This window comes from Eleutherodactylus coqui, chromosome 7 (assembly GCF_035609145.1).
Source record: "Eleutherodactylus coqui strain aEleCoq1 chromosome 7, aEleCoq1.hap1, whole genome shotgun sequence".
NCBI classification, from domain to species: Eukaryota; Metazoa; Chordata; class Amphibia; order Anura; family Eleutherodactylidae; genus Eleutherodactylus; species Eleutherodactylus coqui.
In genome coordinates, this window is record NC_089843.1 from 128076906 (window position 1) to 128103760 (window position 26855).

The 26855-nt window shown below is 45.7% G+C and overlaps 1 protein-coding gene across 2 annotated transcripts in view; it reads right to left on the reverse strand.

The window, feature by feature from the left end:
- ARHGAP10 (Rho GTPase activating protein 10) overlaps positions 1 to 18672 on the reverse strand; it is a 227108-nt gene extending 208436 nt beyond the window's left edge. Inside the window, exon 1 of one of the 2 annotated variants that reach the window (XM_066573663.1) lies at positions 18273 to 18672. In XM_066573663.1, the coding sequence (XP_066429760.1) occupies positions 18273 to 18426 (154 nt within the window). In that variant the 5' untranslated portion in view covers positions 18427 to 18672. The remainder of the gene's footprint in view (positions 1 to 18272) is intronic. The other variant, XM_066573664.1, reaches the window with a different exon arrangement.
- Positions 18673 to 26855: the final 8183 nt, after the last annotated feature.

A 26855-nucleotide genomic window follows, 5' to 3' on the forward strand; every position in this document is an offset into this window, starting at 1 on the left:
CACTGTGGCACACTGTTGGATACAGCAGTCCGAGCTGGGCATTTGTGAACACAGCACTGGAAGAAGATGGACGATTTACTAAAAGAAGCAGCATTTGTGTATGTCTGTCTATGCTTCTTCCTCCCCTTTCCACTCTCCATAGACTTCTTTAGGGTAGCATGTAACTTACTTGTGAGCCAGTAATCCAATGGTATATTAATGGTTTTCAAGCAATGCACCACATACCTGTGAAAATCTTGGCCAAGAAACGCAGGAGCTAGAATTGGCTTTCCTGTATATGAAATCGCACCTTGCCACCCCCTGATTGACAGCCTTGTTTGATCCCAGATCTTCTCAGCAGGCTCTGAAGTCCTGCACAGATTGAGCCACTTTATGGTGCATGCAACAATGTTGCTAATACATGACTTCATCAAACTGGGTCAGTGTGTAGCTGGTTACGGGTAAGAATAGTGCGTCTGGGCGGTACACTGAGAAGCAGGCTGTATTGTGTGCCTTTTTCCTTTTTTGCATCTTTGCTTTCCAAGAGTCATAACTTTGTTACTTTTATATCAACATAGCTGTATTTGAGCATATTTCTTGCAGCACTAGTTGTATTTTTTATAGTACCATTTAATGTAATCTATAATAAATGGAAAAACTTTACATTTTTAAGTGGACTAAAAAGGAAAAAAATGCAACTGCGCCATTGGTTTCTGGGTTTTATTTTTACGGTATAGTAACGTTATTCTGTGTGTTAGTAAGATTATGGCAATACCAAATTTATATAGTTTACATTTTATTACTTTCTGTCACCATAACGGGCTGTGTGAGGACTTTTTTGTGGCAAGCTGTAGTTTATATTGGTACCATTTATGAGGTACATAAGAAACTTTTCAATCAGTTTTCGTTTGTTTTTTTTTAATAGGAGGCAGGATGACCAACGTAACCCGTAATTCCTACAATGTGTCATTTTTACGGCTTTCAACGTGATAAAAAAATACAATATTTTATTAGTTCAGACTTCTATAAATGCAGCTACACCACTTAGATTTGATTAATGTTTCGATTTCTTAAAATAGGAAAGACTTTTAAAAATTGTTAGGACTTTTTTTTAAGTCCTACTAGAGGACTTGACTACACCACAATTGCTCTGCATTGCAGTATACTGAACCTGTTATCATTGCCTATTCAGCCCTGCCATGGCCCATCCCATACACTCCTCCTCGGCAACCAAAGGCATACATGTACACCTTTGATCATAAAGGGGTTATCTAAAGAATTTATGACCTATCCAGAAAATATCGACTATGGGGGGCTCTAAGGGGGTCTGAACTCACTGATTCAAAGTGGACATCTGCAGTCTCTTTGAATGCTGAAATCAATGAGAAGCAGGTGCACTTGTGTGGCTCTTGCCTTTAAAAGGGGTCATCCAGGGAGCAAAATGCTTGCCAGATTAGCCTGGGTCTGGTGGAACTTGGTTGGATATTGTCTTCCGGCCTAGTTCCAATCCCAGGTAAGGAGGTATGGAGTCTTCCTCCTCCTGCTCATTGTCTGTGACATCACTGCAGGCAACTAGCTTTATCTACCCATTTCAATAACTAAGTCAGCCCCCAATGACGTGACCAACAACAAGAGGGAAGACGATTCCATACCACTTGACCCAATGTTAAAACCAGGCCAGAAGTCAAGGTGCTGGCACCACTAGGCATGGACTGAGCCAGGCATTTCCTCCCTGAATAATCTCTTTAAAGTCTATGGAAGTAAATTCCATAGACTTTAATAGGGAACGCCATGCACAAGTGCGCCCATGTTTACAGCATGCTCTAGGCTTACAATCAGGCAGACAAGAAAGCTTAACCTCCCACAGGATGAGAAAAGCAGTCATCGGTATTATTGTATCTTGACGCCACCAGGAAGTCCTGGTGAAGTCAACACTGACAGGGGGGGTGTGACGCCCTCTGCACGTCATTGGCTGCAGCTAAGGCTCCCGTGCAGGTCCTGGCAGCCCACTATCATTCAGATGTCCTGGCCGTGATTGAAGGTCCTCAGTGCTGCCGTCTGTCTGGCAAGCTCCCCCGCCCTTCACAGTGCTTTCCCAGGCTTCTGTTTCTGGTCGGCGCTTTGATATTTGTAGAGATCATCACTACCAGCTCCCGGACCATCTCCCAGCCTCCACTGCCTCCCCGCTTCTTCCCCGGCTGCTATTTGTGGTCGGCACTTAGATCTTTGTATAGATCATCACTACTGGCTCCTGGCCCCTCTCCCAGCCTCCACAGCCTCACCAATGCTGCTACATTTATCACTGTTTTTTTTTACATGCAGTATGCTATAGATGCTGGGGAAGCCCAGGATGCCCTGCCAGTGTGGCGTACTATAGTGATACAAGGCAATCCACTGCTTTGCCAGTAGGGGTTGTATTCCTGTATGGTGTGACACAGTTATCAATGGCTGGCATCTTTGGTATCGAGTCACATGTACAGACTAGGTTGTCTGCAGTCCCCCCTCCCCCAATCTTGGGTTGAGTTGAGTGGCTGCACATTAGTCTGCACTGAACATTTAGCTCCCTTATTGCAATCTGACTTTTTGCATGCTACTAGGGGATATTGGTGATTGAGCCTTTCCTGCAGTATCAGGTGATGCATATTTGGCTTCTTTTTCAGCGAGTTGTGTCTTTGTACATTTTTTTCTCTCACCTCTGATTTTACCAAGAAAACAAAAACAAACCAAAAAAAAAAAAAACAATCACAGAAAGAACATTTTTTACTGTCTTCTAAATCATGAGGAGAAACCACTGACTGAGGAATCAAGAAATCACTATGACTTATAAGGATGAAACTCTAGCTACAGCCTCCTGCCCCCTCTTAGTCACATACCACTTTGTGACATACGCCTGCTGCAGATGCAATCTGCATTCAATTTTGTGCATTTTAAGTTTTTCCCCAACTGGCGTTTGTATTTGGCATCTTTCAAGTGAAGTTCTGAACAATGAGCGGCAGGAGGGTATTATTCCGGCATGGTAAGGCTGCCTTGCCTACTGGACTGCCCGTCGGACACTGCCTCTCCTACCACTACAAGTTTCAGCAGGGGATTTGGCTTGTGGGCGAAGATCATTTTAATGAAAGCAGTCAGACTGACAAGCTATTGCACCTCCTCGCTGGAACATCCACCCACAGAAATGTATTACATTTTTTTGTGTACAAAGTACAAACAGCTGTTTCTAGATGGCATACTATTTATACTCTCCAAGGAGTAAAGTCAGGAACACAAGGAATCAAACTGCTCTCAACGCTACATCGGAAATGATAAACTTACACCAACGGAAAAAGTTGAAAACCTTTAAGACTCCTAATATCGCATTTATAGTCTTCAATTAATAAATAGGCCGAAAAGAGCTCTGAACATATCCATTAGGCCTCGTTCACACGGACGACAAATTAGCACGATTTAGTCACGTTGCTACAAAGCGCATGTATGTGAAGCCCATGCTTTTCTATGGGTTGACACGTGCGACGTTTTGTAGTGTGCGACATCCCGATGCAAAAACCTTGCAGGCAAGGCGATATGCACGTGACTCGTGAGGTTTTGTATCTCATGTTTCCCTATGGAGCCTTCCTCTCTGTTGCATCGCACAAAAACGCGATTTTCGGATGGTGCAATGCAAATTTGACAGTAGGAAATCCTACTGTCAAAGCCATAACCTAAGCCCTAGCTGCAGGAAAAAATTTTTTTTTTAAAGTATACATCACCTTAGAAGCGCTGTCATCTCCAGCGTGTCTTCTCCCTGGGTCCCTGGCACTATTCTCCTTCATCTCTTCTGCCCGGGAATTGAAAAATCCCTGCCTCCTGGAAGCGCTGCCTCTGATTGGCTGATGCTTCGCCAATGACAGCTAGCGCTTTATGAACCAATCACAGCCATTCATCAAGCGTTGGCTCTGATTGGCTAAGCATCAGCCAATCATAGCCTGCACTTCCAGGAGGCGGGGATTTTTCAATCCCCGGCCAGAAGAGATGAAAAACAGTTCCGGGACCAGGAGGAAGCTGCAGGAGCGCCAGACAGTGCTTCTAAGGTGATGCATACTTTTTTTTTCCTTCTGCAGGTAGGGCTTATATTTCAAACTCCCCCACTCCCAAAAATCCTCGCATGTGGTGCTACAAAGTCTAGCGGCTTTGTAGCACTAGAAAATCATGGTATCACTGCGAGAAACCGCAGCAATATCGCAACAGACCAGCAAGGCTATATCGCTGCGATTTTCTTGCGGCATTGCCATGTCGCCCGTGTGAACAAGGCCTTAAACAAATGCTATACAATAGCATTCATCAACCACAGGCTCCCATAAGAAAACAAATACTGCATAGTACACTTATTCTGTATGAAATAGTGCACTGCATTACATTATTCCATACCTATACTGCAGTAGAATAACCCTATGGAGGTGTACATCATCAGCTTTCACGGCAAACATACAAAATGTACATCAAAAATGTGATGTGGACATAGCCTAAAACAAACTTTTTACTATAATCACCCGCCAACAGCTATTTAAGCTTTTTTTTCTCAATTGTACCAGTGAACTAAAAGATAGGAGTTGTAGTGTCATTGCTGACTACTTTGTCACCAACTCCCACTGTTCATCCTCAAACACTTGACTAATACTTGATCTAAACCATATTAGGGCTGAGAGACAAGGCATGACCATTCAGACTAAAACAAGCTAGCATGATGTTGCCATTTATGTGGAAGCCATGTATATGGTCATACTTTTATCTAGAAAGCAGCACTTCTCTATTACTAAGGGAAAAGTCCCTTTACACCACAAGATGACATTTTCATTTCCCATTACGCCACATTTTCAGACAACTTTCAAGGGGTTTTACCAGAATTTCCATAGGGTAGGGAATAACGTACTTATTGGTGGGGGTCCCATGTCCCCAGTCTTCCTCACTGCATGCTTATGGTATCATTTCAAAGCAAGCACCAAAGAACAATCTTGATCTGCAATTCTCTTGTCTGTCCCAGGTAAGGGGTGACAGACCTCTGTACATATAATCATTCCCCTATAAATCAGAGTAAAAAAAAAAAAATCTTGTGTACCTCCAAACGATACCAATTAAACCTACAAGCCATCCTGCAAAAAACAAGATTTCTACTTTGCCGGGTAAATATAATATTTTATAGTACGAAGCGTTATGGATGTATAAAGCAATTTCACCATTGTTGATTTTTATGGCTTTCATATGGCAATATCAGATTAATAGAGGTTTTGTCTGATATTCTAATCTCAAGATCGCCCAGATAATACACTACAGTTAAACCCCATTTACACGAAACGATTATCGCTCAAAATTTGTTCAAACGATGGCAAATGTGCAATAATCGTTGCGTGTAAACTCTACCATCATTCACTCGTCGGCTGAACGATGATTTTAAGGAGAGTTTAAAATCTATCATTCAGCTAGAGAGAGATAGCAGGGACCGCATGCTGTGTTCTGCACAGGAGTGGAGATGACATTGTATTCTGTTGACAGCCCATGCGAGAACAATGGAGCCGTGTGCAGAGCTCAGACCACATGGGTTCTGGTGTATCTTGTCGACACCGAAAGCTAAAGTCTGACCGGCTTTAGCGTGAGTTGACACCCCCGTCACACCCCTAGCTTCAGATTGGCTGATTGTCTGTCTGGATGTCCTCTGTGGATTTATCCCTCTGCAAGGCATGCGACCCCGATGCTGTAGTGTTGTGCCTTCCAGGTTCCCTGGGAGTGTGCCATCTGGCATGTCTCAGTGTGGCCGGTTGCTGTCTTGCCTGTGCTCCCGGGCCCAATGTGACTGTGTCCGCCACTGCTGCTGCACTCGCAGCTTCCCTGTCACTATCCTCCTCTCCCCTCCCATGTCAGCACCTGGCCCTGATGTTACTGTCGCAAGTGTCTGCCCTTAACTGCTTGCTGGCCCGGCTCCTCTCCCATGTCAACACCTGGCCCCAATGTTACAGTCCCCGGTGTCCTCCCTTCTTCGCAGGCTGGGCCGGCTCGTTACCGACACACAGTAATGTCTTTCCGCTGAGGGAAGCGCGGTCACACTCTCCAGCGGCGTTCCCTTCTGTGCTTCAGGATCCGTCACTGGATGCCGTAGAAAAGCCCCAAGAACAGCTGTGTGACCCGCATCGGACGCCGCCGCTGTCTTGGAGAAGGTAAAATCCATGGAGTCCAGAGCTGTGGTGACGGGACAACAGACACACCAGCATCTATCAAAAGCTAGGGACCTGCCAGGGGGCGTTAACTCTCACAAAAGCTGGTCAGCCCCTAGCTTCTGGTGGAGACAAGATACACCAGTACTGACCACATGCTGTGCTCTGCAAACAGCTCCTGGAGGCCCTTTTACACGCAAATGAAGTTGATAAAGTATTAACTAACATTAATGTCTTTAACACTTTTTCCAAACGATCGCTAAAACTGTCAATCTTTCAATCATTTGAAAGATTGTCTTTGTGTGTAAATGGGCCTTTAGTCCCTACTGCAATACTACCGCATGTAGTGATCAAACTGCCATACAAAAACCATATTATCCAAGTCTGAAGATGTCCATACCCTTTAGATTACTTTCAGAGGGTGCAGCTAACTTCCATCTAACATGTAAGGACCCCTTCAGGCCAACTTTACACAAGCAGTACCCCGCAGTGATTCCACCCTGTGAGAAGGCGGTCTTACAGACTCTGAAATCTTTATTTGGAATCCAAAAATTATTTTGTCAGAGGACAAAGACCTTCATCTTCTTATTTTCTAGCAACAACTTCCTCAGCTGATGCTAACATGGGAATCTGAAGAAAACACAAGACTGCGCACTGAGAAATGCTAATCCAACCCTCGGGCAATGGATGACATAACTGCGGGATGAGGCTGCACAAACTCATCCCTGAGTCACCAAGTCTGTGGCTACAGAGCTGAATCACCGCACTACCTTAGGAAGCAGGCCAAACATTCAGTCCAACATTTGCTGCTATACGGTTAAGGAGGCGCATCATAGAACTTGTTTGCCTTTAAGGCCGGGCTCACACAAACGTATTTGTATTGGGTATTACGCTCACGTATTACGTGGTGAATGACGTCAATGAAAGTGCATTGATTTTCATGGTTCCACTCACACTTGGGTATATTATGCGTGTAAAAAAAGAACACATTTTCTATATTACTGCATATTACGCGGGTACAGCCCTATAGTTTCCTGTGGGTGCGTTCAGAACACAGCGCATATGCAATAATATTGCATATGCGCCAAACTTCCAATCAGACTTGCCCTTTGTTAAGAGGGTGTCCAGTTGCCAATCTTCAGGACCAGTCATCAATAGCAGAACAGTTGGGGGTTCATTGTCAGGGACCCTCAACGATCAGCTGTTCTTTGGGCAACTGCGCTTGCTGGGGCACAAAGATCATTTCTGCAGGAAGCAGACAGCTCCGTTCCCACGTTAGTGGCCAGACTTGGCATTGCAGGCCAAGCTCCCATAGAAATAAATGTGAACTTGGCCTGCAATGCCAAGTCTGACCACTGCAGTGGGAACGGAGATGTCTGCTTCCTGCAGAAATCAGCTTATTGCTGAAGTACACCAAACTGTTCAATGACAGAATGGCAGGGGTCTTAGTTCATCAACAGTAGATCGACACGGAATGAGTTTCCTATCTTGAGGATAGGCTGTTAGTAGTTAACAACCCCTTTAAAATAGCAGCATACATGCCAGCTAACTATGAACTGTGTCCACAAAATTGTACCCTTTCAAAACAACATTTCACTCAAGAACAAGTAAAAAGTTCATTCACAGCCACAGTGAAAGGCAAAACTGTAATAATTGCCCCTGATTGCAGACCACTGCTCTATAGTAGAGTGATGCATTCGAGAAGAAACTATTCCGATACATACATTTTCTGCAAACCACCAAGCCGCTAAGGTTATGGAATGAATGAATGCACTCAGCACAACAAAGTGATGTTCACAGGAAGAATGCAAACAAGACAAGAATGGACAAGAAAGGCATTAATTATCAATCTTCAGGAAGAATGCGGATAACCTTGTCTGTTAAAGGGGTGATCCCACAAATAGCACTTACTAGCTACCCATCGGAAAGACAAACCTATGATCACTGGGACCCCTACATATCACTAGGAGCAACGGACATGCATGCACACTATGGACAGAGATAGAAGATCAAATGGAACAGCAATGCACATGCATGACCAATGCTCCGTTCAAAGTCAAGCTTGAGGCCCTAATTCTAGTGATCAGTGGGGATCCCAGAGATCATCCATTTAGCAGCTATTCATTGTTAATCCCCAAGCCAGTCTTCAGCTAGTGAGCAGTGGCAGCACTTGGACAAGCTTCAGCTGGCTTGTTCTAGTGACTGGAGGGGGTCTCAGCAGCTGGATTCCCAGAGATCAAAAAACTTTTGACGCATCCCTATGAAATCTCAAACGTTCCTAGAAAGCTTGAACTCCCTTTAGGGCCACTGCAGCAGAATGTTGGCTATAGATTACAGAACTCAAAATTTCACAGAGGCGGAGAAGAGGTCTGTTTCTTGAATTGGGTGCCCAACAGTATAGACACAATGAAAATTACCTTTTATTAGAAATATTAAAAGTTGGGCTGAAAACACATAAGGAAACTCCGTGGGCCTACTGATAGAAAAGGGGGTACCAGGAGCAGGATCGGGGGTTTCTAGACAGACACACATAGTGAAACAGCTATAGCTGGTTAATGATTTAGAGGTCCAAAAGTAAGGATTCTCCAAACAGTTCAGAACCCAGTATCCTATGGCCCAGTCTCTAGAATCTACTAATAAAAGCGCCGGTGAAAGGTATACAGCCTAGTGCCCACAGCCATGACGGGCACTGCAAGCGGAATTCCGCAGCGGAGTCCGTCACGGCGCCCCCCCAGAGACCCCATACTCACCTCCAGAACCACTGCCTGATGTCCCGCATCCCGTGCCGGCGCGCATGCGCAGTACAGCGTCACGTGGCGCGCCGGCAGCGTCACGTGGCGCGCCCGCAGCGTCACGTGGCGCGCCCGCAGCGTCACGTGGCGCGCTGGCCGCGCCATATGACGCAGGCGTCGATGGGTGGAGAAGCGTTTTCACGCTATCTACCGCTGTGCTACAAAGGAAGCCAGCGTGACGGACGGCTTCCATTGACTGCAATGGAAGTCGTCCGCGCATATGCCCGCGGCAAATAGAACATGCCGCGAGTGATTTCACGGGGTGGAATTCCGCCCCGTGAGCATTGCGCTATTAGGTTCAATGGAACACAATAGCTGCGGGGCAACGCCACGGATTTACACCGCGTATCACAAAAAACACTGACTCGCCACTAATTCTCTAACTTCCCGATGTCATACAAACATGAAATTTGGCAGGAGCATTCTTTAGGTCCTAAATAGGAAAATTAAAGGGGGTCGCAACTCGAAAATTCACTGCCAAGTGCAAAAGTATTAGCACCCCTGTGTAATGTACCTAATCTAATTCTCTAACTTTCCGGTGTCATGCAAACATGAAATTTTGCACAACCATTCTTTAGGTCCTAGATAGGAAAAGTAAAAGGGTCACAACTCAATTATTCAATGCTAAGTGCAAAAGTAAGTGCACCCCTATGTATGCAACTTCTCGGTTTCGTAGGAGCGTGAAATTTGGCGCAAGCATTCTTTAGGTCCTAAATGAGGAGAATGGGAGGGGTGGCACATTCTGCAGGATGACATCGGTACATGCTACCTAAGGAGAATCTAACGCTCCTCTATGTGTATATATATTTTATTCCTCGGTTCCTCTGAAGTAACCTTGATTTCAAAAAAACACCTGTATCAAATTAACTGGGGTGAGGCCAGGTATATCAGCTAGTTATACATATATATCTCTGATCTCTCCCAACTTTGGAGAGTAATTACTATTTCTTTCTGCATCTAGAGAGGGTTCTAGGGGTTCCTGATGAACTGTTAGTCACAGGGAAACGCGTCGAACCAAGAACTCATTAATTTCTTAAGTAAAGTTTTGAAGACTATCATAGATCTTTCGATGTGAATGAATGAAGATAGCCTGACTATCTCAGTCTTTCCATTGAACGATGTATGTGTTTACAGCCCTAATTTTAATACTTCTAATAAAATTAAGTTTTCATTGTGTCTATACTGTGAAGCACACCCAATATTACATAACTCGGTTAAAACTTCTATAACTTTGGTCTTTAGATGCAGCATTTCTCAAATCCAGGTCTCAAGTACCATTAACAGGTCATAATTTGAGGATATCCTATAGACGGAACGGCTGTGGCACTTTCTGAAGCATTGACGATAATGACACCACCTGTGTAATACTAAGGAAATCCTGAAAACATGTCCTCAAGCGCCCCCAGCAGATCAAGTAAAGTTGAGAATCACTGCCCTGAGAAGAAAGAATTCGTAGAGTGTGTTGACCATTTACTGGATATCAGTGTGTCGGGCAGATGAGACAAGAGCTCCTCTCCTCGTGTCCCAGCGCTACTGATGCTCTGGATGTGTGTCCCCAGCCTACACTGAGGAAGGGGCACCACAGTCCCGAAACACGTCTGTCTATGCTGGTCGAAATAAATCTCAGGAGTTGAGCCAAATAACCTAATGTCTTGTGCTTCTCTAAGGGTTTATTCACATGAGCGATAATCTCACGCGAGTTTTGTGCAATGCGACGCACACAAATATTAAATCCATTCTTTTGAGCAATTTTTTTCGTCGCTGTGAAGGGAAAAAGAAAATCCTTGCGATCTACCATTGAGCGTTCCCTTCGATCATCTCGCCCATTAAATAACGCCCACCTTAAATATCACACGACACCTGCATGCCGTGCAATATGTATGTAAGTGTGATGTTACCCAGCTCCTGTCTGATGTTTACCAGCTAAGATTTTTTTCTTACTTTCAGTTTCACATGCATCCCATGATGCATCAGAACGGCATCAGCCAAGACTATACCATTTTTGCCTGACAGTTTAATTATCATTGCCTTCTATATTCACCAAAATGAGTTACAGACCACAAGTATACGATCAGGAGGATGAGCTGTGATCTCCTCTATTATAGCTGTGTGATCATCACCAATAGCTGTGACAGGAGTATCTGTGTCCACCTGTAGACAGTTTCTGTGGTAAGTGCATGTAACAGCATAACACAAGCTGGGAAACTGACTTAAATTGAGAACACATAAGCCCTAAGTAGATCTGAGCTGATCCGAACACATCACATGACTAAAAAGTCAGGAATCTCAAAGAGAACTAAAAGAAACAACTAACCAAGGTAACTCTAGCTCGCTTATATGTACTGGGTGCTAGTTACATCATTAACCCCTAAATGATGCAGCACCCCCCCCCCCCCCACACACACAATTTTTGTTTTCTCTCCCCCCTTTTAAAAAATTGTATCTCCTTATTTTATCCATCGTCGTAGCTGTATAAGAGCTTGTTTTTTACAGGACGAATTGTATTTTACAATGGTGCTATTTAATGTACCATATGATGTACTAAAAAAAAAAACATTCAAAAAACTTTAAGTGGATTAAAATGAGAAGAAAAAAAAAAAACACATTCCATCATCCTGTGGTGCGTCTTGTTTCTACGGCGCACAAACTGCAACAAAAACGACATAACTTTATTCTATGGATCAGTACGATTCCTACGATACTAAACTTATAGTTTGGGGGATTTTTTGCTGTACTACTTTTATTTTTTTTAAAGACTTAATTTTTTACAATTATTTTCTGCCGCCATCTTCTGCGCACAATAATTTCTTTATTTTTCCGATGACATAGTTGTGCGAGGGCTCATTTTTTGTGGGATGTCGTGTAGTTTGTGTTGGTACCATTTTTGAACACATTGGTCTTTTTGATCGTTTTTTATTGCATTTTTTCTGGAAGACAGGGTGACCAAAAAAGTGCATTTTTGGCGTTCTTTACTTTTATTTATTTATTTTTGGATGACATTCAATGTGCGTGGCAAATAACACATTACTTTGATAGATCGGAATTTTCCCGGTCGTAGGGATACCAAATATGTATTTTGTTTTATCATTTAGAGTATTTCATTATAAGGGCGCCCACCCACTGGCGTTTGCGATTTTCGTGCGTGAAAAATGCAGCGTTTTTGGCGCGTTTTTCGCAGCGTTTTTCGCGGCTTTTTACGTTAATTTACATTGACATTCATGGGTGCATTAAGAGAAAAATAAGGACACATATGCAACTGACAGTTCCTATGTTAAAAATTGCAACGGACTGAAAAAAAAAACGCCAGTGGACAGGAGTACATTCAAAACTAATTGCTCTTGAGAAAAAATGCAAAACGCAAAGGAAAAAATAAAAAAAAATAAAAAAAAAAAAATCGCCAGTGGGTGGGCGCCCTAAGTATGGCAAAACGTTGTCTTTTTTTTTTTTTTTTAACAATTTAGTAAAACTTTATTGTTCTGACTTTTAATTGTTTTTTCTTAAGTCCCCACAGGGCACAACAACTAGCAATGCTTTGATCCCTCCTGCAGTATGATGTAATGTAAACCAGTCTCCAGCAAGCGATTGTTCCGATTGGCTGACGCGGCGCTCGAGGAACCAATCAGAGCTGGCACTCAAACTAATTAGAGCAATCACTTGTTGGAATCGGGCTATTCAAGCCTCGCTACCAGGAAGAAATGCTCTGTCACCGCCGAAGACTATGCAGAAGCCTGCAGCACTACCGCATCCCAACACGAGGGACCCAAACTCCGGCTACTAGGTGAGTATTGTTTGGGGGGTTTTTTGTCCTGTAGTGTAGCTAGGGCTTATTTTCAAGAGACAGCTTATATTTCAAGACCCCTCCCCCAAAAATCAGGGTAGGGCTTTTTATCAGGGAAACACTGTACTAGAAAAATAAAATTAGCAAAGCCATGGTGTACATCAACAAGTGACCTACAACACACATGATGATGAGCTGCGTAGTACTTAAATATTATGTACAAATACGGCGTCTCTCTCTGCAGGGGGAGGTGGCTGGAAGAGCCAGGAGCAGTGCTCTGAGCTCCCGCCCCCTCTCTGCCTTCTCTCCACCCCTCTGCACTATTTGCAATGAGATGAGGCGGGATGGTGCGGGGCTAAGTTTCGGGAATTAGCTCCGCCCCCGTCCCGCCTCTTCTCATTGAAGATAGTGCAGGGGGGTGGAGAGGAGTCAGAGCACTGCTCCCGGGTCTTCCAGCCTCCTCCCCCTCAAGAGAGAGACGCTGTACATCAACTGGGCGTGAAAACCCAGCCGATATACGGTTGTCTGAATGCACCCTTAGGCTAACTTCACATGGGGGAGTGCGATATTGGGCCGTGAATCGTGGGCAGATATCACACTCACCAACATACAATTTCCCCGCATCACTTCAGGGAAGTAGGATTGTGTAGTTTCTACCATTGATTTCAATTGGACAACCTCGCAATGCATCGCATGCAGCTAGCATGGACGTGGCTGCAATATACACAGGAGATCTACAGAGTGTGACAGGCAAATCTATTGGGGGGGGGGGGCAGGGGTGGAAAAAATGTTTTTTTGCTGGTATGGACCTTTAATTAAGAAATAAAGAAAGAATGGAAGCAGAGGGTGCGGATGACAAACTGACCTAACAGCTCCATTTCTAAAGACAATGTATTGTTCTATTCTTTCACAGTAAGAAGCTTTTGTTCCATAAGTAACAGAGTTCACAGGTTTTGTCCACACAGTTTAGTGCAGTTTCTGATGTTTTTCTTTTTGGGTCAAAAACAGGAGTTGATCCTAAATAGAGTAAAATTATCAAGGAACAACCTGCACATTTCTGCATTTACTAAAAGAAGAAGTTATGAGAACTACACTGTGTTATTAAGACATTACAGAGTTCTCTACTAACTAACTCAGTCATTCCATGGAAAACATGACATATGTTGCCATATAAAGGACCTTAAAGGGGCTTTCCAAAAGGGAGAAAAAAAAAGAAAAGAAAGATGGTCTATTCTTAAGCCGGCTGCACACGACCGGGTCGGATCCCGCAGGACAACCTGACCCTGTGCCCGGCCAGTGACCCTGCGTACCTGGCCAGATTCTTCATATTCTGTACTGTGGATTCCGCGACCTTTCTGCAATGATGACTGCAGAAGGGTCGCGGGTCCAACGGCTTCCATTGACTTCAATGGAAGCTGTCCGCATGGAATCCGCCTAAAAATAGAGCATGGAGCGATTGTTCCCCCACAAGCGGAAAATTGCAATTGTTTTCCGCTCATGGGCAGGAAAAAACACTTTTCCATAGCATGCCATTTGCTGCAGACGCCCCCTCCAGATTCCACAGTGCAAATCTGGCCGTGTGTAGGCGGCCTTCGGATCTGAACAGCAGGGCACCCACACATCTGCAGTAAGAAGACACTGTAGTCCCTTGAAGGTGTCTTCAAGCACAAAGCATTGTTCATGAGTGCAGCACTTGGGTTAGCTGATCATTGGGGTCTGTGTGATTGCGCTCAGTAAGGCCGCCTGCACACGGGCGGAAATCCCACGGCGGGATTATCCGCGAGATTTCCGCCACTAAAAGCCTGCATAGGAGTGCATTACAATACGCACTCCTATGCAGACAGCCGCGGTTTGGCCACGCGAAATGTCTCTCTCAGAGCCTCGCACAGAAACGTCACTCATCCGGCCGCCGGCTCCGGTCTGCGCATCCGTCAGCCGGCACATGAAAGAGCCGGGGCCGCCGGATGCGGGTGAGTACGCGCTTCTCCCTGCAGGCGCTGGGGTCGGGTCCCGCGGCGAGAATTCTCGCCACCAGATCCGACCCGCCCGTCTGCAGGCGGCCTTAGAGGAACACAGTAACCTTGTAGATATGATACCTTTTAATGGCTAGCAGTAAGAGATGACACACTGGCGGGGTCTATCCTGGACCGCAATGGTTTTTAAATTGGGAACTCTCTTTGATACTGTGACTATTTCAGCCAAGAGGGAACAATTGTGTAATATAATAATGATTGGTAAAACAGTGGGGACGCGACTACCAGAACTAGTGCAGTCATGTTCGGGGTATGAAGGCGGAGGAGTGGTTCTGGATCGGGCATTCCCCATACAAGCACTATTACTCTACTCCTCCTGGCAAGACATTTCTTGTCTGTTAAAGATTTCAAAACATTGGAGGACACATTAGAATTAACACTAATCTAACTAAATCTTCCGGAGCTCCAATATAAATACATGCAGATTCTGGAGCCATTTCTCACGACTCCAAGTCATTACTTTCTGTTGTCAGCACAAGCTCTTCCCTCATAGCAAATAGTACTGTGGATTCTCCCACCAACACAACTACTATTTACTATGTATTAGGAAAGGCCTTAAGGGCTCATGTCCATGACTGCGTTATCACCACGTACTAGGTGTGCAATGCACGCACGCATGATACACGGTGAATGGAGTTGATGAAAGTCAATAGAGCCGATGGTCACAAAAATCGGTAAAACGCTGCAGAGAGAGCCGCACCTTTCATGTATATGCCTGTGGACAGGAGCCCTTAGGCCGGCTTCACACGACAGGATTTCTACTGTGGAAATAGCATGAAATGAAAGGTATATATATATTTTAAAAAAACACAAAAAAACAAACGCTTTTTCGAATTGTGCATTCTGCGAACAGAGAATGAAAATCGCAGCATGCTCTATTTTGTTGCAGACTGCCGCCATCAAAGTCAATGGAGGCCACTCAACCCATAGCCCATCCGCAACGGACATTGCGGAGACCTGCGGCATTGCCTAGCGATGGCGCGGGAAATCCAAACATATTTTAAAAATCTGTGCTGCGCATGACGACAGCGAGCGTTCGCCGTCATCCACAATACAGAGTTTGCGGGTATGTGGGGTCGCCGGCCAGGTCCCAGACGGATTCTGCTGTGGATTCCTGCTTGTGGAATACGGCTCCACCGTGCACAGCCGGCCTTTCCATAGCAATGCTATGTGAAATGTCGGCCGGCGGTTTACCGACGGCGAATAAACTGCCATGGACAGGGGGCCTTAGATTATTTACATAACTTCATTTTTATTTTTGAATTTATAATTAGAGATGAGTGAACGTACTTGGTAAGGCCGATTTCGCAATCGAGCACCGCGATTTTCGAGTACTTCACTACTCGGGTGAAAAGTACTCGGGGGCGCTGTGGGGCGGTAAACCGCCGGCCGACATTTCACATAGCATTGCTATGGAAAGCGACGGTACCTGTCCACAAGCGGAGAATCATTGCGATTCTCCGTTTGCGGTGGGCAATTCGCAGCATGCTGTGAATTGCCTGGATTCTCCGCGGTTAGCCTATCTATTACATAGGGCTGACCAGCGGAGATTCAGAGGCGGCTCCTGCTCCCGGGCGGCAGCTCCCGCAGCGGAGCTCCACATCGCCCGTGGACAGCCAGGCTTACAAGTACAAACAGGAAACAAGACGTACAAAGAATATTCTTGGGATTCGGATGCAACATCCTGCAAACTAGCGTCATATGTGATGGAGGTGAGCTACAGAGACCCTTGCTATCTGTACATCACAAGGAGTACCGGCTATGATCAAGCACCTACAATTGTTGTTGGCCAGCCAACAGGTATTCCTACCAACTCTTCTGTATGAATCCTGCCCCCACTGCCCAAGCCTGCCTCTCATAGAATTCAACGGGAGTTACAGGAACAGCGTAGCGCAGCCCGCTCATCTGTATTTATAGGTCCTGCCCAACCCGGCTGTTGCATGCAGCCAGTCCGGGGCCAATGAGGGCCAGAACTAAGGATAGTTGTGTGCCCCAGAGGTAGGACCTGCATCTATTGGACTTTCATGGCAGATCTTGTGGATGTGCCATAGAGGTATACTCCAACAGAAGTTAACAGAAGGGGCACAAGAGTGCATTGCTTCCCATTTACTTCTACTTCTGTGTGTAAATGATGGTGAACGGTGCCATGTGCCAGCTGGCATTCTTCAGCTGGGTGCCACGATAACGCTAACACCGCACTGCACTTTCAGAATCACAGAGGACTTCTCAGCTCTCCTGCCGTGTTTTAGTAAATACTTGTATTCCCCATAAAACAACTGTTCTACCGAGAGCTCTTTATACAGGACAATGAGCAATTTTTCAGCGACGGTAGTCGGAGTAATCACGGGTCCCGACAAGGTAGTGAGTGAGAAATAGCTATGTAGTCGCTCTGTGAAAATGAAGCAACTAGTGAGTGATTTCTCGCTCAGCGTAACTCGTTCCCACGGCCGTATGCGGGAAACACTGTGCGAGTCATGCAGCGCTTTACCCTGGTGGGAGCCGAGTATCACTGCACATGGTGGGCATGGCGCACTGCGCATGACAGTGTATCTCCCTCACGCCATCATGCGCAGTGTGACTAGTTTCTTTTTTAAAATTCTTCGCTCTATCTCAAAGCGGCGTTGCATGTGCGACTACACAACATATGGCGTACATACAGTGTGTCATACGGAACCCATAGAGAACAATAGGGCTGTACGCATGTAACATGCAGTGAAATAAACATACCGAGTTGTTTGGGGGGGGGGGGGGGGGGCATATTACGCGCAATGAATATTCACAAGTATGAATGGATCAATGAAGATTAAAATGTACGTTCATTGACTCCATTCACCACGTAATCCATGGTGAGATCACGCTGGTGTGCGCCCGGCCTTATCAGGAGAATCCAGCTGTCTATTTATCCATGCGCACATTTCCAGCAAGAGTCTGTTTAGACCTGCCGATTTATCGTTTGAACGAGCGGATGATGTCAGAGTCCGTGCTTTCGCTCGGGCGGCCCGTTATACCGGCAGATATACTGTTGGCTCGTTAAAAGGAGAAATCGTTTAGACGTTCATTCGCTGTATAACGGAATGATCGGTATTTTAACCAACGAGCCAACGATGATTTTTATGTCTGCATAAAATGAACGGTTCCGCTGTTGGCGCTCATCATTCATATTCGCTCATTTGAAAGATAATCGTTACGTGTAAAAAGGGTCTTAAGGAACCACAGAGTTCTAAGAAAAGGCGCTGCAGAATCGCTACGTGCCCAGAGGATTTCCCAGCGAGATAGAAGCAGACCTTCTCGGAGGTTATTGTCCCCGTTGTCACTTTCATGCATGCTACCAGTAATGACTATTTCTGACAAGGCTGCCTTGCGGGATTTCCCCCCAGTTTACCGCACCAGCAGCAGTCATGTCTGTGGTGGCACTGTACATCTGTCATGCCCAGCAGGAGCACCTGAGGGCATTCCTGCGGCTGGCAGTGCCAGGCTGAGGTGGCACAGTGTTACATAAGGCACTTACTCTTGGTGGCCGCTATGAGGTTCTTGCCATCCTTCACCAGGTCCTTGATGAACTTGTTGGTTCTGTCCAGCTCCGCCTCGTGCGCCCGCACCCTCTCCCGGAGCCACGGGCTGTCCAGGTAGCAGTCACTGAACTCCAAGGGCTGCAGCCCCATGCTGAGGACGACAACCCCGCCGCCGCCTCCTTGGAAATCCCTTAATAGGCAACCGAGCCAGCAGCACAGAAATAGGCGGCGCGGGTCACCTTGTCGCCGGGACGGGGCAGCGCACTCACCGCCCGAGCGGCACCGGGACACTCACTGCTTCATTGATCCCAGGAGCTCCGTGCAGCGGATCAGTGTCCGGTCCGTCCGCACATTCCTGCACGCAGAGCCCGCCCCGCCGCTCGTGTCCTCCGCCCTCCGGTGTCCTCCTTGCACTCCTCCTCCTTCCTTCTCCATGCCTCATCCCTCCTCCGTCACCTCGGCGCTGACCTCCTCCGGCTGCAGGCGCAGGTCACCGGGGTGCGCTGCCCCCTCCTCCCCGGATTCTCCTGTTACTTCTGGGTTCCTGGGAAAAGTTAGAAATGTATCATTTGTGTAACAGTCTGAGTTCCATCTGTGTGACGTCTGCTGCAGGGGGTCTACAGGATCTCCCTTTTATCTGTCAGGTTCCACATCTGCGTCAGAACCTTTGTCGCAGATCCGGCTCGAAATACCGCAAGACATAGCGGCATGCAGCGTTTTATCCTCCTCCGGGCGGAAAGCCGATGGACCCCATTGTAGTCAATGGATTCCCCTGTCCTGCTCCCTGGACGAAGCAGGGATTCCAGACCCCCTTATCCAAACATCACCAACAGCCACTATTTGTTATGGATAAGGGCCATTTACACGGGATGATTAGCACTCAAAATCTGTTCGACATTGAGTGATAATTGTGCCGTGTAAGGCTGGGTTCACACGGGGCGGATTTGCCGTGGAAATTCCGTGCGGAATTGTGCCGCGGCAAATCCGCATGCGGCTGCTAATCCCGGGATTAGTCAGCCATGTGGACGAGATTTCTCAGAAATCTCGTCCACACGGGACGGCAAAGCCGCTGCAGCTAAGCTGGCAGAGGCCGCCGCTGCGGCGCGGATTTGCCGACCGCAGCATGTTCATTTTTTTTTTCCGCTGGGGCCACGCTCTCCTCTATGGGAGCGCCGGCCACAGCGGAAGAGCGAGCGGCCGGGCCGCTTTAAAACTGCAGCGGGTTTTGAAGCAGCGGTTCTCCCGGCGGAAATCTCGCGGTTTTTCCGTGCGGCCAAACTGCGAGATTTCCGTCGGGAATCCGCCCCGTGTGGACACAGCCTAAATGTAAAAAAAATGTTTACTATTTCTCTTGTTATCACTCATTTTCAGACAGCATAAAAAACATCGCTGCATCGCGGGCTTTCAACTGAATTTAACTGCCCCCATTCAGTGCTTCACGTAGAAGGTGAAGTGCTGAGCAAGAAGCCCGCGATCCAGCGGTGACCTCTGCCTGTCTAAATGCTCTGCACGAGCGCTAATGACCTTAGCCATGACGTCAGCACTTGTGCAGTCGTTCTGTGTAAAAGGGACATAAAAAACCTTCATGAATGATGAAGATATACAGTAGGAGGGATTCACAAAAGACGATGATCTGACACCGATTTTTGGCATATATTATAGTAAAAGTGTCGGGTGCCTCTTGTTCAAAAAGTGACTCTGGGCGACTGCCGCCCTATGTGAACACGGGACCCGACAGGACAAGTGAGCAAGAATCGCTCGCTTGTCAAGAGGTGCTTGGTTTTCAGCTTACCTAAAAACCAAGCAACTGTTGGCCAGTGTAAACAGGCAGTCGCTCTTCTATGAACCACTGCCTGTTTATTCTGAACAGAGATGTCCAGAGCGCTCCGCCTCGATACAGTAAAAAAATATTGCTCCCCTGTGAAAACGCAGCAGCGATATTCGTTAAGACAGTAGTTCCATGTAAAAGTACCCGAAGTCCCACACACTTTCTCACGACTTTTTCAAAGAAAAGTGCAAAGAGCCAAAAAATGAGTGAACCACTGCGGTGTGCGCCATCATTTTGGCACACAGCCTGCAATGAATTCTGCCTACAGCGTAGATCAGTATATCGATATGAACACAGTACTAGCATTTATCATCAGCTGTAAAATGATTATATTGGGTCTCCAATGTATTTTGGGTCTGTGTGCGGTCTGTGTAATTCCATAAACGGCACACAGCCCTATTATAGCCTATGGGGTCATTTGGTCCGCGTAAAATAAAAAAAACAAAACACATCCTGTTCCTGTCCATTTCACTGATGAGAAATAGCACTTGCCAATGCACGTGACTAATGTCCAATGCAAGTTGCGGCTTAGTTTCCTAGCGTAACTTGGCATTACTGCTGGTGTGCACATAGCCTTACAACCACAGTCATCTTCTTAAGGGCCAATTCATACACATGGAGTATTCTCAGCAGTGTAACCCCATGTGTTCCACTGACAGCTCACAGCCCCATTATAGCCTATGAAGGTAGTGTGGAAAAAATTGCTGCATGACCTTTTCTCACCCTTTTTCACCGGCATGCAGAGTGCAGACTTTGGACATAGCGCAGACGGGTGTGCATGTGCTGCCCGAGGCAAGTTGCTGTTTAGTTTCTAGGGCACAATTCGCATAAATCAGTGTGAATCCAAACGAAGTATCACCAGCCTCATAAAGAATCACGGACACATATTTTTTCCTGCTGGGACTGGCAAATCTTCCTTTTTACACTGTCCAGGAATCTGCAGATGATTGACAAGCCTAGACACTACAGACCGGCACAAACTTCATGCCAAGACTGCCCTGTTTTATAGGTTTTTAATGAGGCACCATTCACGAGGCAAGGTGAGCACTTCACCTTAACGAAACCTCTGCCCTGTGGCAGCATTTATGCAGGTATGCTGTCTGCCTGCACTAGTCATACGTACTAGAGGAATGGACAAAAAGCGATTTCATTGGGATCAGCCAACAATCTAAGGCTTTGTATACACTGCTTTCCCTGTTTTGTTGCACTTTCACATATAATTAAAGAAACGGTATACTGACACATACCAGCATGATGAAGGCAAATATGACACCCGTTTGTACTACACAGTAAATAGAAGTCTATGAAAACATTAAAGAAGTTGTGCCAAGATGTACAGTGCCTTTAACAATGCAGGGTTTGAGATGATCAGCTGATCATCTTGGATCCCACTCTGCACCCTTGTGCAAACAGCTGATTTTGCCCAGGGAAGCTGCCACCAGCTTAACATTTCCCCTGTAGCAGGGTAAATGTAGTATTAAAGGATGACCAGTCACATGAATGACCATGCTGAAATAATAGGACAGCAGGAGGTCCGCCAGGTTGGGAGTTGCTCTAAGCAGCTGGCTGTCCTGGGAAATAGAAGAGGATCCCGAGTGGAGGACCATGCTCTATGACATTCCTATGAACAGGGGATGCTATCTTGGCAGAACCCCTTTAACTTATATGCCAGAAGCTTTTCCCAGCATACGTAGTACTGGGCAAAAGTTTTAGGCAGGTGTAGAAAAAATGCTACAGAGTAAGAATGCTTTCAAAAATGGAAGGTGTTAATAGTTTATGTTTGTCAATTAACAAAATTCAAAAACAGAACAATACCAAATTCTAAACTAAATCAATGTTTGGTGTGACCGCTCTTTGTCTTCAAAAACAGCACCAGGTACACTTGCACACAGTTTTGAAAGGAACGGGGCAGAGAGGTTGTTCTAAACATCTTGGAGAACTAACCACAGATCTTCTGTGGATGTTGACTTGCTCAAATCCTTCTGTCTCTTCACGTAATCCCAGGCATACTGAATGATGATGAGATCAGGGCTCTGTGGGGGCCATATCCTCACTTCCAGGACTCCTTGTTCTTCTTTAAGCTGAAGATAGTTCCTAATGACATTGGCTGTATGTTTGGGGTTGTTGTCCTGCTGCAGAATAAATTCAGAGCCAATCAGGTGCCATCCTGATGGCATCACATGATGGGTATTGGCCACTCACACAGGTGATAGTAAAAATGCTACGTTTGTAAACACAGAGTTGCTTTGTACTGGGTTCAGTGTGAGCGTTTGCCTGCGTTGATACTGTGCTTTCAGTGTAGTAACAACACAGGCAAAGCAAGTCGATGACATTAGCACTTTCACTTTCCCTCCCGATGATATAGAATGCTGCATTCAAAAACATAGTACTACAGTGTACACAGCATTCTACCACATTTTTGACAGCGTTGAAAATGCTCCCCATTGATTTCATTGGCCCAGAGCACCTACTGATATTTTTTCTGCACCCCAGTTCCTATGTTTAGGGGAAAAGTTAAGTCACTTGGCCTTGTTTTCATGTTGAAAAAATGGCTTTTTGGCCATAATTCTTCTGGCTGGACGTCTCATAACAGTAGATGGGCGTTCCTGGGTCCCACTGGTTTCTGCCAATTCTGAGCTGATGGCACTGCTGGACATCTTCCAACTTCGAAGAGAAGGAAGCATGTGTCTTTCTTCTGCTGCATTAAGTTTTCTTGGCTGACTATTGCGTCTACAGTCCTCGACGTTGCACATTTATTTGTACTTCTTCAAAAGAGCTTGAACAGCATATCTTGAAACCCCAGTCTGCCTTGAAAGCTTTACCTTGCTGATGCAGTACAACTAGCTTGTCTTTGGTTGCTGTCCTCAGTCTTGCCACGCTGTGGTAGGAAACTCTCTTTCACAACCTCACCTTTGTAGCAGTTAGCCTGTTCTTCGCCCATTTTCAAGCTTACTACATAGCTGTTTCTGTTAATGACTATGTTTCAACCTACATATGAAATTGATGATCATTATCACCTGTCTATATAATTGGTTAATCATACACCTGACTGTAATCCTACAAAATCCCTGACCTTGTACAAGTGTACCTAGAAGAACTGGTGTTGTTTGGAAGCCAAAGGGTGGTCACACCAAATATTGATTAGATTTCTCTTTTGTTCATTCACTTTGCATTTTATTAATTGGTAAAAATAAACTATTAACACTTCTACCTTTGCATGCATTTTAACTTTGCAGCATTTTTCCACACCTGCCTAAAATTTTGGCACAGTACTGTACATTAAACATACAGTAGAGCACAAACATTGTGTGTATGTGAGCAATACAAATTCAGTGTCTGCTGCTTTGTTCCTCCAGAATATAGGCAGCACCAGCGATGGCACGCAGTTATATATCCTCCTCTACATAATGCAATAAACATGCACACACAGCACACCTTCCGCCCCCTCCCATTGCAAACAGTCGGCAAGAGGAGGAGAGAAGGGAGAGGGAGTTTAGCAGTCACGCTGCTAAACTCCCTCCCTTCTCTGGCAGCTGTCATAGGCTCCCATAGGACGTATTCCAGGCAGAAAGATAGTTCCAGGACTATCTTTCCTGCCTGACGTAAAAGCGACCGGCCAAAATGCGCCATCTTGGCCGGCCGGCGCTTTTTACGCGGTGCAAAATCGCCTGTCTGATCTGATGCATTGAAATCTAGAAATAAATTGTTCAATAAATGGGGGCGGGATATTGTTCACCCTCTGCAATGCAGACAGAGAACCTGTGCATGTGCTGTCTCACTGCTATAGAAGAATAAGCGGGTTTAAAGTATGCATGCCTGTCCTCTCCATGCAAGAACTACTTGACGTATCTGTTAGCAACAAGATAGAAACAGACTGCTCACTCGATTGGGTAAACGACTTCTCACTCCATGTAGAAATACTAGAAGTACCCTAAGTCCCACCCCCTCAGTCAGTTCCCTGCCAAAAATGGAACAGACCAACAGATTATCCCCGTGTTCTCTGTAGGATTTCTGCAGGACTGTTTGTTGAAAAACTGTGTATACAAGATTATCTTCTGTATATTTTTCTCATTAATTTCTAGGTTTAGTGTTCCCTTACGTTGTACAGCATACAAAATGAATCCAACAATCATGCTCATTTGCAGCCAAATGAAACCATACCCAAGGGATTTGAAAGATGTTTATTTTGTGCACTGTTCATGAAAAACAATAAATATTGGTGAAAAAATGTAACAATTGAAGGAAGCCTCTAAATTACTAATAATTCATTTCATTTATATAAACATAATTTTAGATCTGCATTATTTCCATTGGAGGTCCTATCATTAAGCAAAGCAGTAAGACCCATTTGCTAAAGGATAGGTGATAAGGGTCTCAGCACTGAGGCGCCCACTGATCCTAACAGGGGTTCCGTGTCCACCTTCCTCCGCACTGTGGGCTTACTGCACCCCCCATGGTGAAGAGGAGATTCTACATGCGCTCGGCTATATTGTCAGCCCCATTTAAAAATTGATGGCGCAGCTGCATTCAATGTGACGATACTGTGGGTGGAAGAAGCATCCGACAAGTGATGAGAGAAGGGGGAGGGACAATTTTTCCCCCACCAATCAGACTTAATTCTGGTGTAACCCCCTTTAAGGAGTGAACATGCACATTTTGTGTACTCATACTGTATAGTAACACTAAGAATTATGATAAATATATTTGATGATTGTCACTTTCGATGGAGCATTCTGGGTGCTTAAAGAGGTTATTTTGTGACAATGGGCTGTCCTGTGGATGGATCTATACCCCTTAACACTGAAGCCTGTTTGCACCTTAATGACCAACTTATTTTTCAGTTTTTTTTCATTGTCACATTCCTAGAGCTATAACTTTTTCATTTTTCTGTCAACACTTGTTTTTTGTGGGACAAGTTGTATTTTTAATAGCATCATTTTGGGGTACATATAATGTATCATATAACTTCTATTAAAGGGGTTGTCCCGCGAAAGCAAGTGGGGTTCAGCACTTCTGTATGGCCATATTAATGCACTTTGTAATGTACATCGTGCATTAATTATGAGCCATACAGAAGTTATTCACTTACCTGTTCCGTTGCTAGCGTCCCCGTCGCCATGGTGCCGTCTAATTTCAGCGTCTAATCGCCCGATTAGACGCGCTTGCGCAGTCCGGTCTTCTCCCTGGTGAAGGGGGCCGCTCGTGCCGGAGAGCTGGTCCTCATAGCTCCGCCCCGTCACGTGTGCCGATTCCAGCCAATCAGGAGGCTGGAATCGGCAATGGACCGCACAGAGCCCATGGTGTACCATGGGAGAAGACCCGCGGTGCATCGTGGGTGAAGATCCCGGCGGCCATCTTAGTAAGGTAAGGAAGAAGTCGCCGCAGCACGGGGATTCGGGTAAGTACTAAACGTTGTTTTTTTTTAACACCTGCATTGGGTTTGTCTCGCGCCAAACGGGGGGCCTATTGAAAAAAAACAAAAACGTTTTGGCGCGGGACAACCCCTTTAATTTGTTTTTGTTGGATTGGGGGGGAAATTGATTTTTGGATTTCATTTTTACGCTGTTCAACATTCAGGATAAATAATGCGATAACATTAATTTCTGAGTCAGCACTACTCCAGCAATGCCAAGTTTATACCCTTTCTTCATGTCTTTGTACACTAAATGTTATTTATTTAAATAAATATTGTTATTTAATAAATGTTTAAAAACACCATTTACACAAGTTTGTAAAATATACCCTATGGCCGCCTGCAGAAGGGCGGAAACTCCGCGGCGGGATTTCCCGCGGAATTTACGCCCCTGGAAGCTGCCATAGGATTGCGTTAACAAACGCAATCCTATGCAGACGGGCGTGATTTAGCCGCGCGAGATGTCGCGCGGCAAACAAATCGCGGCATGCTCTGTCGAGCCCCGCACAGAAACGTCACTCACCGGCCGCCGGCTCCACTCTACTCATGCGCCGGGTGCCCAGCAGCCGGCACATGAAAGAGTCGGGGCCGCGGGAGCAGGTGAGTGTCACGCTGTCTCGCAGCCGGATCCGACCCGGCCGTCTGCAGGTGGCCTAATAGTGGCTAACCCCTTTCACGCAATCTGGTGTTAATTTACATTGGATGTGTGTGGGTTAGGCATGGAGAGCTTGTTTTGTACAGAGTAGTTTGAAGCAGTAAAATACATCTGACTTCCAGCTATTTATCCATTTAGATGCTGCGGTCAAGGTCACCACAGCATTTAAATGGCTGGATAAATAGAAGAAGTTCCCTCTGTCACCCAATCGATCTTCCCAGAAAGAGATTGCGGGGTAACATTTGGCTGCTAGGCAGCCTATGGCCTTGTGTATGCTCCCCCCCCCCCCCCCCCGGCCTGCCATAGATTTCAGCCCATTAAGCCTTGCTTGTAAATTGGCTTAACAGACTAATATTAAAAGTTCTAGTGCCAGTGTTTCTGGTGGCGCAATGCACCACTTACTAATATAGTATAGTGACAGGGATTGGAGTTGGTCAAAATATTTCAATGTGCTGCATGTGATTTACGAACTCCAGCGGCTCTCTGAGGAGACATTTTCGCGCATTGCTTTTGCATATGAGCTGCATGTGATTTACAAACTTCAACTGCTCGCTGAGGAGACATGTTAGCTCGTTGCTTTTGCATATGATCTGCATGTGATTTACGAACTTCAACTGTTCACTGAGGAGAGATGTTGGCTCGTTGCTTACAAATATAAGCTGCATGTGATTTATGAACGCCAG